Here is a 20,546-nt window from a genome sequence, read left to right as displayed (position 1 = left end):
GTGTGAATATGCTGATGTATTCAGTTATTCATACATGCAGTTTGATAACATGTGTTTCACAAACATCCCACAGGGTGTATTTTTGTCTCTTACTCACCTATGTTTTTGTCACCTTTGTGTCTCCACCACAGTACTGTATTTATTTTTTGCTTGCACCCATTGAAAGCAGCTGAACAAGGTGTCCTTGTTATCATGCCCACACCACCTACACTGTAAATCTCTGCGTGCATGTGTATGCAAGCACGCGCCTTGGCACATGACTGTGTGTATGTGTGAGTCAGACTGTGTGTGTGAGACAGTATACATCTGTCATACTGCTGAGTGGCTCACACATTTTAAATCTCTGTTATTTTCTGCAACTTGGTACACTCTAGCATGTGGATCTCACATCACACACTGTGTAAACATGTCTCTGTCTGTGTGTGTGTTTGTGTACTGTATGTGAAAAGTGACACACAACTCCTTTTAGCCTGCAAATACATACGTACATGTACTATATGTAAATGTTCCTGAAAAAAAAGTGTTCTGTTACATTTATGCTGATAAAAATGACACATAAACAAAGTAATATATGATTCATTCAGAAAATATGGTGGTTAGATTAAACCACTGGCAATAATCATGGGTCATATCAGCTCAGTACTTTTTTAACCATCAGATATGAGGCAAATGAACGTTTAAACACAGACCACTGAAGAGCATTTAAAAAAACCCAGGCAGTGATTTAAACTGTACATTACTTTGTTTATTATCTCAGGAACCAAGTAAATTAAATCAGTTAAATAGCTGTGGATTAGTGTCCACAATGAGGATTCATTACATTTCTAAGGCTTACAATTAAGTGGGCTTACCATTGCATATAAACCCAGCATTTAACCCATGTAATAAGATTTTATATGTAAACAGAACAGCATGCGTGCAACCACAAACATTTATCCATGCACACAACAAAACCTTACACATACGCACGTACTCACACACATTCTGTATGCTAAAAGGTTGTCAGGCAAACCTCATCAGTGTGGTCCCTGCCGGTTTGCGGTGAACCACAGCGTGTTGTCCAAGTGGTCATGCAGCGTGTTAGCGAGGGGTCTGCTGATGTGATGAGACACTGGAATGCCTCTGTCAGTTCACTGTGGTCTCAGAGCATGACTTTGGTAAGAAGGATCTGGAAGGTCGACCTGCACTGTCATTTCAGTTTTAAATTTTCCTCTTCCTATTTTCCTTTCATTCCTTTATTGGTTCATGAACTTTTTGGTGGATTATTCTAATCATGCTTTTTGTTTTGTTTGTGGAGACACGCAAAAAAAAAGAAAACTTGGCCCTTTTTGTCCATAGACCATGGTACAACATTATGCCATCTCTGGTGGCGTCAGTCAGTCTGTCTCTGTGTGCAGGCACATTCTTGTAAGTACTGTAACTCGAGAGCAATACATTATAGAAACATTAAACTTACACCACAGGTTCCCACAGAAAACGGGGCTTTTGATGTAGATTTTGGAGCACCTTGCTGTGTGGATTTGCATATAAAAAGAAAATCTCATCATCATGAGACTACAGTTCCGTCAGTGTGTTATCTGAATACAAGTTATGCTGACACAGAAAAATTCATTCAGTTGCACCAATTTATATACTTGTAGGCTATACTACTTGTTTGTTTAATGTATGGTTAAACATTATGGTAAAAAACATGTTCAGATTGATAAGGCTCAGGAGTATTTTTCTAACCGAAAATATAAGCCAAAAAATGCTGGATACATTTATAAGAAAATGTAAATTTTTAAAATATGTAAATCAGTAACAATATCAATAATGCATCTACAGTTTTGCAGACAGCCAGCCAACTGACAACCACCGTGGTGAATTTAAATTAAACAACAAGATTAAACTTTTGTATATAAGTAGGAAAAACTTTTCACACCACACTTTTAGTTGTCATTGTTAATCACTAAATGTTGTATATTTTTGGTGGTCCTCGCCTCCTTCTCTTCATTTTTAAAGCATAAAAAGAGTTTATGTTATATGAATCAAACATATTATTAGTCTACTGGTAATATTACGCAAGCACATCAGACTCCTACGCAGAGGGACTGCAAACCTGAATGCTTCTGCATTGATATGTGACTATGTAATGATGAGGCCTAATTCGGGGAAGTGTATTTTTATGACTTTGTTGCACAATGTGTTGCAAGATTGTTATGTGTGCTTCTCACCGGATCCTCTCGGCAGACCTCATGAAAAAAACAAACTCCCACACAATGGATGATTTGTACTGACTGACAGTTGGAGGTTTTTTCATGATACACATTTGATTGTCATACAGTATATCAGTCACATGTGTGTTTTGTTTGTTGTTGTCTATGTGTGTGTGTGTGTGTGTGTGTGTGTGTGTGTGTTTTCATGTGCGTGTGCATCAGATGGAGGAGATGATTAAAGATATTCGGGAAGTGTTCATCAGTAACCTCTATGACCTAACCTGGATGGATGCAGAGACCAAGAAAGCAGCTGAGGAGAAGGTACTGGTTATGATTAACTGTCTGTAGTATTGTGTTCTGTGCTGTAGAATATGGGATGACTAAGGTGGTTGTTTGTCAAATATTCTCTTTCTTCTTCCTGTAGGCCCGAGCTATTCGGGAACGGATCGGCTACTCTGACAACATCATGGATGACGAATACCTCAACAATGAGTACAAAGATGTGAGTGTCTGAAAAGATGTGATTGTGAATTTCTTTTCATTTTTTCACTGAATTAATGTAACAGAATACAGCATGGCTTCATTGTAGCTGCATATCAGTTCTGTGAAAACATCAGTGCATTCATGGCTTTTATGAGTTTTGCTGGAGAATATATGACCGGGTGTTGATAGCTCTAATCACAGCTAATCCTCTTGCCTCTCTGGCTGTGTGTTGGTGTTAGCTGGGCTACAATGCAGAGGAGTACTTTGAAAACATCCTACAGAACCTGGAGTATATGCAGAAGAAACGCCTGCGGAAACTCAGAGTCAAAGTCAACAAAGAGGAGTAAGATTCCCCATGGGGGCAGAATTAAATCAATGCTCAGCATGCAGGCTTTTTCCAGATGTGAAGCAATTCAAAGTTACATTGTGAAGTATTTAAATCACTGATAATAAATGGCTTATTCACATATGGTAATGATGGTGTGACACATAATCATGCATTTAGCACAGTGCATTCACTTTCTCCCACACAAACTCCTACTCACATATAGAGTTCAGCCTTTCACTAAGCACAGCAGGAATGTTAATATTAGCCTAGTTATTATTAACCATAGGTTAAATTTAATATCTTTCATTGAATTTGAGTATAAATGTACTATATGTCTCCTCACTCTACTGTGCCTAACCTTCTCCAGGTGGGTAACAGGAGCTGCTGTCGTCAACGCCTTCTACTCATCTAGCAAAAACCAAATTGGTATTTACATACAGTATCAGCACATGCAAACACATTCATTTACAAACAATCTGCATTCTATAAAGGCAAACCACTTTAATTTTTTTTTGGGGGGGGGTCCCTTCTTTCAGTGTTTCCTGCAGGTATCCTCCAGCCTCCTTTCTTCAGCAAAGGCCAGGCTAAGTCTCTCAACTATGGTGGCATCGGCATGGTAATCGGTCACGAGATCACACATGGCTTTGATGACAGCGGTATGACTTTTCACACGGTTGCCCTCTGGTCCTCCCACAGGCAGTTTTGACAGATTGGTCTTTGCATAGAAATATTTCCCATTATGTTACTGGTACCACTTCAGAAAAAAATAATATGTTTTTAAAATGCCATTTCTGCATGCAGCCTCAGATCATTTATCACTGCACACCATTCCACTGAGTTATTTGAAGTTAATATGGTCAATTTCAAAGATGCCAGCCTTATGTTACAGTATATTGATAACAATGATAATGGATGTTTGGCGGAAGAGATGCTTCATGAATGTTTCCCTTTTTTAAGGTCGTAACTATGATAAGGACGGTGACCTGAAGGACTGGTGGACACCAGACTCCACTCAGAGGTTCCTGGAGCTGTCAAAGTGCATTGTCAACCAATATGGCAACTTCTCTTGGGATCTGGCCAATGGACTTAATGTATGTCCCGGTATTTCTCTCTTCCCTTCCTGATTTTTCAAAAATTTTAATTAAATTTGAACCAGCATTTTCTCTAATTTTATCCTAAACCTTCCCCTTTAACTCTTTTTTTTATTTATTTTTTATTGCCAGACTAACCTGCTTCTCATTTTTCTTTCTCTTCTCCCATTCTGCAGTGTCATTACTTCTCTGCTTCAGGTTTCTTAATATGTTGTGTTGACACATCTCTTCCTCTCCTCATATTTGTCTCTCCTCCTCTGTCCTGATGCTTTGGACAATGCTCCTTTTATACCATGAGAAAATTATTTCTTCTATTCAAAGAGTGTTGAAATACATAGGACAAATTACCCCCCCCCTCATCTGTTTTCCAAACCAATCTTTGCGTTCTCTCTTCTTGTATCCCCTCTCTAGTTAAATGGTAATAACACCCTTGGGGAAAACATTGCTGACAATGGAGGGATACGGCAAGCATATCAGGTAATGAATCTCAATTCAAAGGAGGGAGCTCAGTTTAAGAGCACAGCTTTACAGCTGAAAGGGAATGGGATTTGGATGGTTTGTTATTGTGGTCTGCTTGCTAACATTAATAGACATGTAATATTGCCGGGTCGCTGGTTGGCTCATTATAGCTATTGTAAACACAACAGTGAAGGACATGATATTGTCACTGATCTCATCCAATGTGAACAGTGAAAGGCATTCACAGATCGCAATACAAGATAACGAGGGCTATTATTTTAGATCAACCATTATTTGTTTTAAAATATATTTTTATTTAAAAAGTGTTGTGCTTTTGAGGCCAAGCAGAGATTTGATTTCCTTCTCCAACATCCAACATAGTCTACCAAACCAGTAAATGTGATATTATTTTTTCCATCCATAAATATGGAGTGACATAAATTAGCATATGGTAATTTAGATGCTGAAAATGCAGCCCAGATATGTTGCTGCAGCAACTTTCAATTTGCCGCAATAAATTCAGAGTTGACCAGATTATTCTCAAAGCATCACAGATGCATTTTTAACATATGCATAATTCACATGGCCCAACAAACACCTGACATAAAATCTCTCTACCAAATAATGTACAGTACGAGTGGTTTACAGGCAGTCTCCCTAGAAAATTTGATGAAAGCGATAACAACTGGAACAAAAATCACTTTATTGCTCGGGTTGTTGCTACTTTCCAAAAATGTACCACTGAATACAAAATGGTCAGAAATGGTTTTAGGAGGCGCATAAAGTAGTTTTACTGATCGGTACAGCCACATTAAATTAGCAGAACTACAATATGAAATGCCATTTTGGTTTGTTTTTTATTATCAGTAAAAATCAGTTATATTGAGCCTTTTCAGATATTTGTCCAATAAAATAAGATAACATCTGTTCTTGTGTCATTACTGTAGGCCTACAGGAACTATGTGAAGGAGCATGGAGAGGAGCCACCACTGCCTGGCATTGACCTTTCTCATGATCAACTTTTCTTTCTAAACTTTGCTCAGGCAGGTGGATGGATGGATGGATGGATGGATGGATGGATGGATGGATGGATGGATGGATGGATGGATGAATGATTCTGGTTGCTTTGATTGATAGATACATCATTGTCTGGTTGAGCAGAGAGATGGATGAATGAATCAATGAAAGGATGAGTGGACCATTGGATGGATAGCTATGGGAACAATCATTTTTACTGTCTTTTCCAGGTGTGGTGTGGAACACACAGACCGGAGCAAGCCGTTAATTCCATTAAAGTAGATGTTCACAGTCCAGGGAAATTCAGGTAAATCACTGAGCCATGTGCTTGGGGCAAAGCACAAGAAACTAATTATAGCTCTAACATTTTAAAACTGGTAGAAAATGGCATGTTGTGCAAATTTTAAATTCAAGTAACCTCCTCATACACAAGTTTAACGTTATCTAATAATTTCCTCTCTGTGTGTTACAGGGTACTGGGCTCCCTTCAGAATTTCCCCGAATTTGCCAAAGCATTCAGCTGCAACAAGAGCAGCTACATGGTCCCTGACAACATCTGCCGTGTGTGGTGATCCACAGACCTCCAGGATGGGGACTGTTCTCATGTGGGTCATCCCTGTCCCCCCCTACAGTACCTCTCCCCTCTAACTGCTGGAGCACTCGTGGGTGGCTACAGGAAGGTGACAGCTCCCCTTGGCTCCTTACTGGATGGACCAGGGCTGGTAGACTGACACTGCAGTATGCACTTCCTCCAAGGACAGCAGAGGACTGTACCCTCACGGACAGCCGGAGAACTGTCTCTCTCTCCGACTCCTATACTGTAGTTCATTCAATCAGCCTGATTATTCTGCTACTCATCGGATTCAATCACTTCTGTGTTTTTATTCTTCTCTTCATTTTCATCTTCATCATTTGTGAGTCTACCAATGTGTATGTGAGTGTGTCTGTGAGTGTGTTACAGTCAAAATACTGTACAAGTAGTTGGGAAGAGAGGGGCAGACAGACAAATAAGCTTAAACCCACTGGCATATGACTACACCACTCACCCACTAATAGTCACACACATGTAACAGGGCTGAACCACTGTACTGTATGTGGGACTGAGCTGTATTCCTCTCATAAAACCTCTGCTGGGTTCAGCCCTCATCTACACACTCTCCAATGTACTCGTATTGTAATCTTTGTTAATACATAGAACTAGATTAGGTAAATTATTACAGAAAATCAGAATCTATTTTGTCGAATAGACCAGTAAGTAGTTAATCGTGATCACTTATCATACAATAATGTTCTATATTTAATGTTAATGACTTCACTTGCATTTGACAGGTGTCTGCTGTTCATTAGCAGTATGTCAAATAAACCAAAATGAAGTTCTTGCCTTTAAGATGACAGTTGGTCATGAATCATTGAGCTGACAATCGATGGACACCAGATCCTTTTTTCTACGTTCACTGAGCCTCCTGTGTGTTTCTGTGTGGATGTATGTCTCTGGGTTTTCCAATCTTTGTAAGTCATTATGATTGCTACCTATTGCTTGTCAAGCAAACTGGTATGCCTTACATGATCTCTTGTGCTACTGTCTGAGACCGTGTCTGTATATTCATGGGAGAACATGTAATGTATCATTAAAGGAATGGTTTGTCCTTTTCATAAATATGCTTATTTGCTTTCTTGCCGAGAGTTAGATGAGAGGAGCTATTACTCTCTATAGCAGCCAGATTCTTTAGCTTAGCTTAAAGACTGGGAACAGCTAACCTGCCTGTTTATGAAGGCAGAAAATTGCAGTCAGCACGATTAAAGTTAAATAATTAACAATTTACATCCTGTTTGTTGTATCACCGCAAAAACCAAAGTGCAGAAACACAGTCATGGACTCTCTCCTTGGTGCTATGGCAACCTTATACTGACAAAGAAGCCAGGACTTGGGTTACTTACACCTAAGTCTTTGAATTGATTTAACAAATGCAGTATAACGCTTTAAGGTTTAAATGTGCTGTGCCAACAGAGCCAGGCTAACTGTTTGCCCTGTTTTTCAGTCTTTGTGCTAATCTAAGACAACAGTCCCCTGGCTGTAGCTTTATGAGGCTTGTGGTCTCAATAAACTCTGCACAAGTAAGTGAATAAGCCTGTTTTACAAAATGTTAGACTATTTTTTAAAAGAAAGGTGTAGAAATCACTCAGTTTAAAGGTAGAGTCTGTAGCTTTGTACTTTGCAGTTTGTAATCACAGCATTCAAATTGGGCCCCTTCTCTCGGGCTCAACTGGCACGCCCCCTGCCCCTGACAGCAGTTGTCGGTACTGACCCATATTCAACTGCTGTTCATGTGAAACACTTCTCCACTTTGGCCTTCAAAGTTCTTGTCTGAATATCTGCTATCATCATCAACATAGCGACTGAATGCTGGGAGAAATGGTGGACACACACTTACCAGCGAAAAAAAGGAAATACAGTCTAAACTGAAGTGCTGGATCATCGGGTCCATACTTGGCCGGCAACGGAAGGGCAATGCCCAGACAAGTAGGAGGGCCGATGTGGGCCCAGGTGGAGCTGCCACAGGGTCTAGGCCTAGCTCTGCGGCCAGGGTGCAGACCAGGGTGCACCCCCCATTGCAGGTCCATCGGCTCACCCGGACTGTATATCCTTTTCCCGGCTAAGTGTGTATTTACATTTTCTCCTGGATCGACGGTGTCAAACACACTGACTCTACCCGTTCCGACTACACCAAAACATCAAAATATATGCGCGAGGGGGGGGGGGGCTCTGCAGACACAGTCACCACCACACATGAGTAGAAGCCCATAGGTGATAATTAGGATGGATTTATTTTGTATAAGTCTGTATTAAGTTTTTCTTTTAGGAAAATCAGACTCTACCTTTTATCTGGGTTTAACAACATGAAATACACCCTCTTAACTATCTTTTTGTTCAGTATTTTTTTCCCACATAAAAAGAAGTCAGTTGACACATGACAAGATAATTAACATTTCAATGGGATGTTTACTTCAGCCATTTTAAAGTGTGGGCTCCAGCAAAAGTCTTTGCTGCAGCCTAATAAGGTGTTGAAGTGTGCATGCATTTTTCTGAATGCAGAATGCTGATACTGTATTAGTTGAGTCGAATTCACCATTTTGTTTGACTTTATTTTCTATATTAAACTGTATCTGAGGCTGTGATACAAAGTTGTTAATGGTGGGAAAAAATGCCTTTTTCTGCAGAAATTAGTGCAATGAATGATGCTCTCTGATCGTGTAGACCACTTCTTCAGACTATATACCACACTTTCCATCTTCAGCCTTTGTACATTATTGTTTTGTTCTCATTGTTTGTGCAAGCTTTGTGTCCCCTTCATTGTGGCTCACTCCCTCAGGCTTTCTTTCTTTCTGCCTCTCTCTCACACACACACTCCACCTGTAGAAAGACAGATATACCTCAGTTGCCTGTATTTAGATACTTTATAATAATGACTGATAATCATCTTGAGGAGATTTTTTTTCTTTCAAAATAAATCTTTAAATAACACACTGAGTCTGCAGGCGACTTGTCCTACATGGTTGACATGTGTGTATTTATGCGCTGTAGTACAGTATGAGGCTTGAACATTTACAGTACGTGCTTTTAAATTTGATGTTACATTAAGTGTAGGTTGTAAAGTGTTGGCAGACAGCCTCAAAATGACAAACCTTGCCTCCATTTTTAATGTTGAACTTAAACTGCTCACTGTATTAATGTGAGCATACAAAATACGTTGCTGGTGCTGACATGACTTAATGTTGTTTTTTTTGTTTTGCGTGTGTGTGTTTTCTACATCGAGGAAGAAGTTTAGTAGCATTTCCATTTTGCCATTTAAAATGCAAACTGTGATGATCTTTAAAGACAGTTAAACTATACTTTCTGTTTCACTCTGTATTGTTGACTTAAGGGGGTTATTAGGAATATTAGTTGGGGAATGGAGGTGGGGGTAATTTGGTAATTTCCATAGAGAGGGAAAAAAAGTTAATTTAAATGCAGCAGTAGCCCAAACTCTTTATTTGTTAATTGGAGCTGTAAGCATTGGGGGAGTAGGGTCTAATGTGTTAAGTTAGTCAAAGGCCAGATGCAAACAAATGAATGTGCAATATCTTTATGGTTGCTCCCAAGGTACTGACTGGTAAATATACCCCATGCTGCAATGAACCAGGAAACACATTTCCTGGCACAGGGATGGCTTGTTCCCAGGCTGAAACTGGAGATGCAAACAGTTGGGGATGAACAGGGGATAAGAAGAAAAAACATACTTCAAGAGGTTTTGAGGTAAAAAGACAGAGCCAAAGAGAACTATAATTTTCTCAATGTATAGGACAGAGGTGCCAGGAAGCAGCAGCAAAAATGCGGCCAAAACCTTGAAGCCAAGTGTCAAAAATATCTGGAGGAATGGGGGAGCATAGCAGGGGCCGGAGCCAACACACACTTGTGCAAATACACAAAAGTAAAGTTGGGACATTCATGACCTTTATACTATTTATTTCTTTACTTTTAAAAGATGTTACCACAATACACAAACTTCTACCTATTAGTGGTTTATACTGCATTGTTTCAATAAACAATACTTCTGTGAATACTCTGCTCTGATTGGTGGAACTGACCAACGGTATTTGCCCCACATTCCACAAAATGTCACCAATGTGAGTCAAATAGTTTGGCTAAAAAATCAATGAGAGACTGTATTTCTTTTCCCGAATGTTCATTTGGTTCTTTTAATTTTCTTTATTTAGACCAGGCTGTGTGATTGTGTACAACACATTTCCACGTCTCATTCAGATACTGTTTTCTGCTGAATATAATTCGCAATTGCTTGTTTACTGCCTGGCGTCCCCTCTTGCTCTCACTGGCTGCAAGCGCTTTAAGCCTGCAAGGTTCACACCACCCACTCGCCCTGTGCTCTCTCCCTCCTTGTCATTAGCAGTTATGCTATCTAACATCACAGCTAACATTACAACACCTCAGCATGTTCCTGGGAGGCTGAAGTGTTTAGCACTGTGAACACTAAAGCCTGCTGATGTTTTATGCTGAAGTAACACAGAGCATAGGAGATGATTGCTACGTTCAAACTATTAAACATTGAAAATAGATCTGCCAGTGTAAAAAAAACCAAACAACAACAACACATTAACACCTCTGCGCTTTAAACCTTTCATCCTGAAGGCCATTTTAAGAAAATCACCCAGACTAGCTGTCTTTTGTCTTTGCTCTCAATACAAACTTTTCCTCCCCTCTGTTGCCCTCCAGTCATAAAACGGCTCAGTTTTCCTTCATATGCCCTTTGGGCGACCCTTACAGTTGGTCCAGTGGTATGTGTGTGTGTGGGGGGTGGGCATGCAGCCTAAGGAATGCCTGTGTGTGTGTGTGTGTATGGCAGTGCTTAGGGCAGTGTGTGGTGTCTGAGGTGTGCGCACACAAACACATGGCATGCACACATTAGAGAGCATGCACACACAAATAAACCTGCGCATGTACACATATACGTGCAAATTTTGCATCAGGATTATGAGCGATGAAGGGTTTCAGGTCATTAGAGTGGGCACCATGCTGTTGCACACATGGTTTGAAAACGAGCTCGTATTGTAATGTGCACTCTTACTGTGTTCTCCTTGTTAAAGGTCATTGATAACCACCCGTTCTGATTTAAAGGAGGCTGGATTTTATATAAAAAAGTTTTAATTGCCACAGCCTCAATAACAATGTTCTTTCAGACATTGCTGAAAAAGAAAATAAGTCATTCTGTCCTTGGCCCTTCTGGAGGTCTCACTGTTATCGCTGCTCTTGATTTAATACATGAATGAAATTATTTCTTCCATTTAAAAACACATCATTTAGATTATTGTGTTGGCAGCAAAAGAAAGCAGTGCACCTCTACCAGCTTGTTTTCTCTCAAGGATTTAACAGACAATTAATCAATCATCTATTAAAGAAATAAACAAGGTATTCATGATTAATGATGAACTGATGTCCAACTTGATCAAGAAATTGCAAACTTAACTTGAACCATCAAGGAATATACACTGCGTGTCCTGTTTGAGCCCTCTCAACCCTTTTTTTTTTTGCTCAGTACCTCATTAATGTAAAACAGTGACATCATGTGGTTGTTCAACATATCCAGGCTGTTTGGCTGAGCCTATGATGATAAACCTAGGGCTAAACAACTGTTTACTTTGTTTAAAAATATAAGATCCAATTTATTTTAAGGATTATAAATCATTTATTCAAGCCAATAATCGTTGATATCTGGATCAAGATTTTTTACTCAAATATATACTTTAAGACACATGGCTCTGGTACTGTCAGCTAACTCAGACCATAATTTAGCAATCAGCGGAAAGTCTCCTCACGTTCTAACCCGGCTACTGCAGTTCACTTACACTTTGTTTTTTCCTATTTAATCATGCAGTACTTCATCACATTTCAGCCTCTCTCCCCCACAAAGAGCGACATTAATCTCTCAAGTTCTAACAATTACAGCTTTAATCCAATAATTTCAAAACTAGTTTCATGCCAGAAAATAGTTTTGATGAATCCAAACAACATTCATCTGGAAGCCTCGTCTTGATGACGGGAGACTGCTGTCATTAAAGTAACAATTGATCCTCTTTGAGCAGCAAACGTTTGAAAGATCAGTTTCATTACTTTTACATCTCAGCCCAGACCGTGACACTGTAGACCATGCAATTCTAATTAACTACTTCAAGTTCGGGACTGGCATGAAGGTCAAAGCACTTAATTGGTTCAGCTGATGTAACACATTTTCTGTCACAACGGGAAATGTCACTTCTTTTTTGACACGCAGTAGCTATGGGGCTTCCCTTTGTCGCAGGCTTCCTTTTAATTTTGACTTGTGTTTGGATAGTCTCCTAGGGCAGTAGTCAAGCACAGTAGTTCAGAAGTTTCTTGCATGCTGATGCCCAGATGCACTGAAGTACCATAAAGGTATCAGCTGTTTGGAAGAATTCTGCTTAAAGTCATGCAATGTTCTTTTCTCAATCTAAACCATCTGAAGAAAGTTACTTGCACTCTGCTGCTCTTACTGCTCAAGTCAGCTTGACCCTTGTTCAAAATGTTGCACCTAGTTGCACAATTGACTGAATTTACTATAAGGTTTTATTGATTGCTTTTATAGCACAGCTGCTTTGGTTTAAAGCTGTTATAGTAAGGGCATTTTTTCAGATATTTGACCAATCTGTAAATCCTTACCAAGAAATGTATTCACCATTGTGTTAAGGAAGGTGTGTAATATCATGTATTAAAATGTTGAACTTCAACTAGGAAACATCCTAAAAAAATGCTCAAAGTTGGGTACCTGTAACCAGATTTTCAAAAATTCTGAAATGTTTAATTCGGCCAAAATTAACTTGTGAGGGGTCAAACTTTGGGTTTTTCATGATTCTGAGTTGATTGCAAGCATTAGTTTTTAACGCAAAACACTTCTTGGTGGAAAGAAAACAGCTATGTCCACTTTTTCTGCTTACTGTAACACCCCCCAACCAGTATTACAGAGAAGCTATCTTTAACATGGCAGAGGTTGGCACATATTATACTAAATACTCAATATACTGTCATATTTTACCCCTTTTCCTTGTAGTACATTATACAGACCCTCCATGATTTTGCGATGTCACAATTGCAACTATTAACGCAAATTCAATCAGTCCTCATGAACTCTGCGCCTTGCAATTTTAACATCACGTACATTTTATGCAAATTTGCTGTCGTAGGGCCTGATCTACTTAAGTTTGCTTGTATAAAAACATGTATGAACTTGATGTCACCCGCAAAAAATGTGCAAGCTGATCTACTAACTGGGTGCACTGAGGATTAAGTCTCTCAAACGGGCAAAAAAGCATACGCAATGCATTTAGCATGTTTGCTTTGATGAATATGCAAATATGGGCCAGAACGTGCAAAATATTGGGAGGAGTAGATGCAAATAGATTTATTTAGCATAGACAACGTGATTTACCAAACCTGAAACAGATTGCGGTGGAAGTTTGTGCGTCTTTATTTAGTACGTTTGAAAGGCAAGTATTGTCTGGCACAACTCTTATATCTCTGCAGATCAGGGTAATTCCAGCGAACTGTAGCAGTTTTTCAGGTGTGCTAAAAGTCTTTTATGAGCCGTTACGCACGCCACACTTTTCGCCTCCAGTGCGCCCCTCTCCTTTCCTCCTGGCTGCTCTGCTCCGGGATTGGGACCAGGACTGAGAGACGTCACCTCCATCTGATCCAATTTCACTTTGCGGCCATCCAGCTCTCCATGGCGGAAACAATTACCACACACAAAACCTCATTTAAATACTGCTGTTTGCGTGTGCTGTCATTTAGCGGGTTACTCTTAGTAGATCACCCTTTTTGCGTGCGCTAAAACACACAAGATTTTACCAGGGCCCATGCCGCTGTGGCTAGCTGTGGTCACAATGTTTCCATTACATGTTTTTTTCTTGTCTGTGTACTAGTTATTGTGTTGTATTGATGTTGGTTTATGCCTATGTGACCTGTTGACTGTGAAGCACTTTGGTGCAAATGCTCTTTGCTTTTAAAGGTGTACAGAAAAGAAAATTGAATTTGAGCCCACTCTGGATCATAAAATTAATGTAATAACTCATATTTCAGACAATGTAGGCCAAACTTTGTGCAAAATTCTATTTTTGAGTAAATCCAGGATGAAAGTGTGTATTTTTTTTCCCGCATTGGATAATGCAGGCGCACGGATTATACGTCAGCCTGTACACGATTCACCAGCCACTGATATCGGATCCATAATCCGTCATTCAAACGTCTGAGACTCGCACACACACACGGAGCTCGGGCTCGCCCCAAACTTTGAATATCCAGCCTGCTCGATAACGACCAATTAAATTCGTTTTCCTTACTCGGGTAAACTCGTGTTGCAGCTCGTGACAACTCGGCCCGACAAACAGGACAAACGGCCATTTCTGTAGGCTACACCTTTAAAGGTGCTTTATAAATAAATTAAACTTAAACGTATTGTTTTCATATAATATTAAGTTACTATGTGGATTGGGAGCGAGAGAGAGAGAGACAGACAGTGGCTGTCCGAGATGTGCAAGATTTGCTGCAGATGTTCGTTTGTCATAGTAAACAAACATCTCGCAGCAAATCTTGTGTATGCGCACAAACATCAACAGAGCCGCTGCTACATCAAGGCTAAAAACAGAGATATAATAAATTAGTTCCAAACAACTTTTTCATGTGGCGGCTTCACGACACTTGGGTCAGTACAGACGAGCAGTATGGGGGTATTTGGATGTTTCATAGTGTGTGTTTTGGATGATTTAAAAGTGAGCTCTATCCGCCGCCATTATATGAAAATCCGTTGCCAGCCAGATCCCCCCTGGAACTCCAAAAGCGTTTTGATAACTCCGGAAGTTCTCCAAACCCTTCCTTGGCATGTAGGTGAATAGAAAATTGGTGACTTATTGATTTTTGGTGAAGTATCCCTTTAATGAAAAGTTATTTTTATTTCCATTCATTGTATTCATGTTTTATTTTTTTTTAGAAGATTTACGCTGGCTGTTCAAATTCATATTCATATTTCTGATCTGGACACATGTGCTGCTTGCATGTCAAGAGTCAGTGTCGCTGTTTACTGGATTGTTATTCGTGTCTAGCCTTTAGTTTATTACCAACTCCAGGTGTTTTGCAGTTGTTCTACTTCGAGATGATGTAACCCACACACCCACAGGGACTGGTGATTGTACTGGACTGGACAGCAGCTGAGAGATTAATTATCTTATAATTCAATAATCATTATAAATGAGGGTGAGAATGGTGCTTATCCAACATGTCACTACTCCAACATTTAATGTGCACCAAGATGCGTGTACCGACTTTGTGTTTTCAAAATAAAAATGTGGGATATTTAAAGGAGAGGTACTGTATTTAAAGCTATTGAGAAGCTGTTGGGCTAAAATGCTTATATTTACATATAAAAATTAATAAAAAATTATGAACAGATGTAAAATGTACACACTGCCACATGGATTTTGAGTCAGTTGATCACATGACCCGGAAGCTATTGAGCTAAAATGCTAATATTACATATAAAAATTAAGTATCAGCTCAGTATCAGCTTTAAATATCCCAAATTTTTATTTTGAAAACAGGAAGTCGGTACACGCTGTAGCTGTCTGTGTGCAAGGGGGTAGATCGGACTACACGCAGGCGTAGCTCACAGTCGGCCATATGAGGACGGGCAACTTGCTCTGACTCTGGCTGCAGTTACAGTGCAGTAGATAGGTGATCCAGTCATCTGCACTAAAACAACTATTCATAACTCTGTGAAAAATAAATCAGTATGTAGCTATTACTTTAACTATTTGCATAATGTCACTATAATGTTACTTTTACAAAAAAAAATACATTATTAAAATTACCCGTGATTCTAAATATGCTGCATCATAACTGCATAGACGTTCATAAAAATCAAACCGTTTTGAAATCGGACAAAAACTGAGCAAGTTATGGTCATTATAGCAGAACATGCACCATAGGCTTAAAGCAGAAGTAAGTGATATATTTGTGTTAATATAAGTCTTAAATAGTTATATCTTCCAACAGCAATCACTTACATAGAGTGTTTGGTCTGAAACACGGGTCTGTCAGTCCCTCTGCTCTGCTCTGAGCCGAGGAGAAAACATTTATCGTATCCTACAGTTTTTATCCAATGAGGAGAGAGAACGGCATGCAGGGCTGTGTGTGCAGCCCATAGACTGTAAAAAGAATGGACGTAGCGTCCGTGACGTCACCCATTGGTTTTGGGGAGTCGTTTTTGTGACTCAAATATGGCGGCCTGAACAGCGCCATGTTGGATTGGCCGGCCGAGAGCCCGCCCACTGGCCTCGAAGCAGCTGTCCACGGAGCTGCTCGGACCTGTCACTCAACGTTTCCGCGCCCTAATTGGCCAGAGTCTTAACCTTATAACAGTAAAACGGTAGAGTTAAAAAAAAATTCACCCCCCTCAGAGTGTGTGCGGGGGTAGAAACTATCGATTGAGACGAAAAAACGTTCTGACACCAGGCTTTTAACATGTTTACTGAGGATGTAAAGTCGGCGATTTTAACATGGGGGTCTATGGGGAATGCTCCCTTCTGACACCAGCCCCCAGAGGAATCCGAGGGGATTGCAGTTTTTTGAACGCGGAAGTGAGCTTCACTTCTCAGACCGACAACTGCCCCCTTGGTGCAGCCAAGGGACGCCGTGAATGTGGCGACGTAGGGACGAGGACTGTTATGGTGCGTTCAAGGAAACTCGTATTTTTCCGACCGTGAAGTCGTACCAGTTCGATCTGGTACGAGTTCACCGGTCGGAAGTTACGAGTGGCCGTTATAGTGACTTTCACCGGTAAAACAGGTCGGAAAAACACGAGTGGGTTGCCTTGAACGCTACAAAGTCGTAAGTTGTGACTTGAAGCTGTAATTTACGATTTCAAAAGCCTGCCTGGAACGCAGCATTAGCGAAAACGACCGGACCACTTACTTCTGCTTTAATGCTCTGAGGGAGAGAGTTGCCCATCCCAAGATGGCCGCCGTACTGGCTACGCTTTGTCATTGGGAAACAGCTGCGGGTGAGTCATCTAGTTCTTATATATATCTATGTCTGTGTGTTTACTGTAAAGCCTGCAATACACGTGCACATGAAATGTTGGAGTGGCTTGCGAATGTCTTTTGAATATCCAACTTAAAAAAACTTCACTTTTTTGGTCCGGGAGGTCCAAGCTCACAGTGGCCTATGGTAACGCAAACAGACCTCCACGGACTGATGAAGTGAAAGTGGTCTGGGAGGAGGTTAATATCATTAATCAGGTTTCCCCAGATACACTGAGATCCAAAAAAAAAAAAAAAAAACTTTTTCCACTTATAAAGACACAAAACTATATTACAACCCCATGTAACAAAGGTAAGTGTGTCCACAGATCACAATATAAACACACCAGAATGTCTGCATAAAGAACACATTGCTAAGCATCTTTCTTTTTCTTATTATGCATGCCAACAGCCTTTGATCTGACATCAGATGTGACAGGACAATTAATATAGATACATGCTGATTCAGATAGTTGAATTTGAATAGTGGTTGTTGTGATTATTTATTAAATGTGTCTGACATTCTGAAAACCTGCCTGCGAGGTTTTGGTGACGGATGTTAGCCAAAACGACCGGATTACTTACTTCTGCTTTAACTTTGTTGTTGTTCAGTATGGTTTGACCATTTCATGACACACTCATTTTTGGGATGGGCCATCTGTCTCCTTTGGGTCTTAATCGTGCATTTTCCTTATTTTCACCAAATAAACATGTCATCTAAATTGTAAACACACAGCGTTAATGTATCACACCTGGCAGACAGCACCATGTGGTGTACCTGCGTAATGATCCATTTGAGGACAGAAATGCCAAACTGAGGCCAAATAGGAGAGTTGGGAGGGGTGTGTGTGTGTGTGTGTGTGTGTGTCTGTCTGTCTTGGTGAGTGGAAATGTTCTGCTGTTATCGAAGTAAACAGACTGGACATTTTAACAGCTTAAACATAATAATCACAGTACTAGTTGCAAACAAGTACGCTAGATGGTACTGCATTGGTATGTGAATGTTTAATACAAGTAGTGTTGTACATGCATGTGTATGAGTAATTTTGTGTTTTCTCGTTTTCCAGCAATGGACATGTGTGTTCAAGTGTTTATGCATCTGGCGTGTGTTTCTGCTAACCCTAATGCATTGCTGTGGTACAGAAAGTTTCCATAGCTCATTACTCTGTCCTTGGACTGATGTTTACATCTGGTGCACATGTTCAACCTGACACCAAGTCTATAGGCTTATTTAGCTTGTGCAGGCCTATGAGGCTTATGCCTCCTGTGTACTGGAAAGTGGATGTGGCGCGATCTGTAACAACCAGACAATCTAATTCCCTGTTATTAAATGCAGACTTCAAAATGCTCTTTAGCTGACAGCACTACTATTACAGATTTGGAGGCTCAGTTGTAATGGCATCTTATGAGCTGACATGTCAGGCAAACAGGAGTTGTTTGATAGCTTCTAGCTGAAATCCAAATACTGAATGAAATATTTGCAGTTGTGCTGAATTCAGCTTTCATCTTAAGTTCAGTAATGTGCCAAAAGTTAAACAGTTCATCAAATGCTTACATTTGATTAAACAAATTAACAAAACCTTCCCCAAGGCCGTCTCTGCAAATAACAATTAAAAGTCCTCAAAAAAGTGCAGCTCCCCAACCAATTTGTATCCATTGTTTTGCTCTTCACATCCTATGAGTGTGTGGAACTACTCAAAAAAAAAAAAAAAAAAGAGACAGACTTGTTGTAGCCATGGCAACGGCATTGCCATTGCTAGCACCCAATATTTTTGATGCCCAGCTGTGTGACATGAATTCACAGGGGACACAGATGTGCAAGCAGACACACAAAAAAAGCTGGGTGTATTTGATTGAAATCCATTTACTCTTCCCTGCTATACAATTAGAGATGTGAAGAGAAACTCCACCACAGAAATATGTTTATTGGATTCATTTATAAGAGAACAGACTATTAGTCTACTCATGTCAAACCAAACTACCTCTGGACCATCGGTTGCAATCCATTGCTCACCTCGATTCCAGCATTTCCACACATCTGCCCCCCAAAAAAAGTGTGTGCATCCAAAAGAAAATGAATATCAGAATCTAGAGATGATCTTCTCTTTCCTTCATTCCTTTCATTTCTGTGATGAATTCAGTTTCCTCCTTGCACACCTCTTTTCTGTCAAAGAAAGAAAATCAAATCCATTTGTAGAACAAACACAGGGATGGGCTGCAGCTTGCCTGGTAAATTTTGCAAGATGAACAGCATTTACTGGCCCTTTTTTTACATGCTTAGTGAGCACTGATTGAATGAAGGGAGTGGAATGCACCTACATGCACCTCAGTGAATTACTGTAAAAGTGGCGTGAAATTGGAAGTACCCTGCTCCGCCCTTCCTCGTTTAAATTAAAAAATGGGCCACGAAAGGTGTTAAAATTAATTCTGACAGAGACATGAATATCAAGTTTTATGACAATCCACCAGTCAGTTTGCTCAAAACCACAAATATCAACCTTGTTGTGGTGCTCGAGGAAAAGTCAGGGGATCCTGAATTCCTTCTCTGGCAAACAGAAATGTCTGTACAACGTTACATGACAATCCATTCAGTAGCTGCTGAGATATTTCAATTTGGATCAAAATGGTGGACTGTCTGACTGACAGACCAACATGCACTGCCATCCACAGAGGAACTGCACTAACAGGGCTAAAAACACATTCAAATTTCTCTAGGGCCACTTTTTCTTTAAAGTCACTCATCCATCTGGGCATATACAGATGTTTAAATGTGAAGGATGCCTCCTGTACAGTATACATTTATATACATGCACTTCACATACTTTAAAGATGGAATCATGTACCCAAGCAAAAATGAAGACAAAGTAGACAACTGCTGTACAGCCGACAATCCATCCAACCATCAGCAGAGCAGGGAAGAGTTTGTTGGATGAAGGTGTTGGATGCACAACTAGAAAGACAAATACAGAAACCATAACAAAGTGTTGAGAGGGTGCAGAAAGATTTATTACATTCAACCCTTCAGAATGTGAATTTCTTACCTCTGTTGTTCATGGCACCTATCGGCACTTTAATCTTTTTGTTGTGATGGGTGCAATGCCAGGCTCCGTGCTGTGAAGAGTTGACGCTGGCATCCGGCAGGGCAGGGTGGAACAAATCTGGTGGACTCAGAATTAAATCCATCTTAGCCCGTCAACGGTCCCACCTATCTTTAGCCTGTTCTCGCCTCAGCACTCACAAAAAGGCATTATATTACTGACAGAAACTTAAATTGTCCCCACATCTTTCGGAGGTGAGGCCATTCCCATCATATAGTACTTTTCTCTATGGACCTGG

The 20,546-nt window shown here is 40.1% G+C and overlaps 1 protein-coding gene and 1 long non-coding RNA gene across 3 annotated transcripts in view; one reads left to right on the top strand and one right to left on the bottom strand.

The window, feature by feature from the left end:
* Positions 1 to 7,230, top strand: part of LOC146976487 (neprilysin-like) — a 28,507-nt gene extending 21,277 nt beyond the window's left edge. For both annotated transcript variants that reach the window (XM_085796307.1, XM_085796308.1), the window contains exons 14-23: positions 2,418 to 2,516; positions 2,620 to 2,697; positions 2,918 to 3,021; positions 3,374 to 3,432; positions 3,543 to 3,662; positions 3,964 to 4,097; positions 4,509 to 4,574; positions 5,504 to 5,599; positions 5,804 to 5,880; positions 6,046 to 7,230. In XM_085796307.1, the coding sequence (XP_085652433.1) occupies positions 2,418 to 2,516; positions 2,620 to 2,697; positions 2,918 to 3,021; positions 3,374 to 3,432; positions 3,543 to 3,662; positions 3,964 to 4,097; positions 4,509 to 4,574; positions 5,504 to 5,599; positions 5,804 to 5,880; positions 6,046 to 6,145 (933 nt within the window). In that variant the 3' untranslated portion in view covers positions 6,146 to 7,230. The remainder of the gene's footprint in view (positions 1 to 2,417; positions 2,517 to 2,619; positions 2,698 to 2,917; positions 3,022 to 3,373; positions 3,433 to 3,542; positions 3,663 to 3,963; positions 4,098 to 4,508; positions 4,575 to 5,503; positions 5,600 to 5,803; positions 5,881 to 6,045) is intronic.
* A 12,035-nt stretch (positions 7,231 to 19,265) lies between these two features.
* On the bottom strand, positions 19,266 to 20,427 carry LOC146976486 (uncharacterized). Its single transcript, XR_015037382.1, has 3 exons — positions 20,252 to 20,427; positions 20,054 to 20,160; positions 19,266 to 19,374 (listed from the first exon to the last, which is right to left on the bottom strand). It is a non-coding gene; the product is annotated as an uncharacterized LOC146976486 (long non-coding RNA).
* Positions 20,428 to 20,546: the final 119 nt, after the last annotated feature.

This window comes from Trachurus japonicus, chromosome 13 (assembly GCF_045865225.1).
Source record: "Trachurus japonicus isolate A0001 chromosome 13, Traja_1.0".
Classification (NCBI taxonomy): Eukaryota; Metazoa; Chordata; class Actinopteri; order Carangiformes; family Carangidae; genus Trachurus; species Trachurus japonicus.
This window is presented reverse-complemented; position numbering and strand designations above follow the sequence as displayed.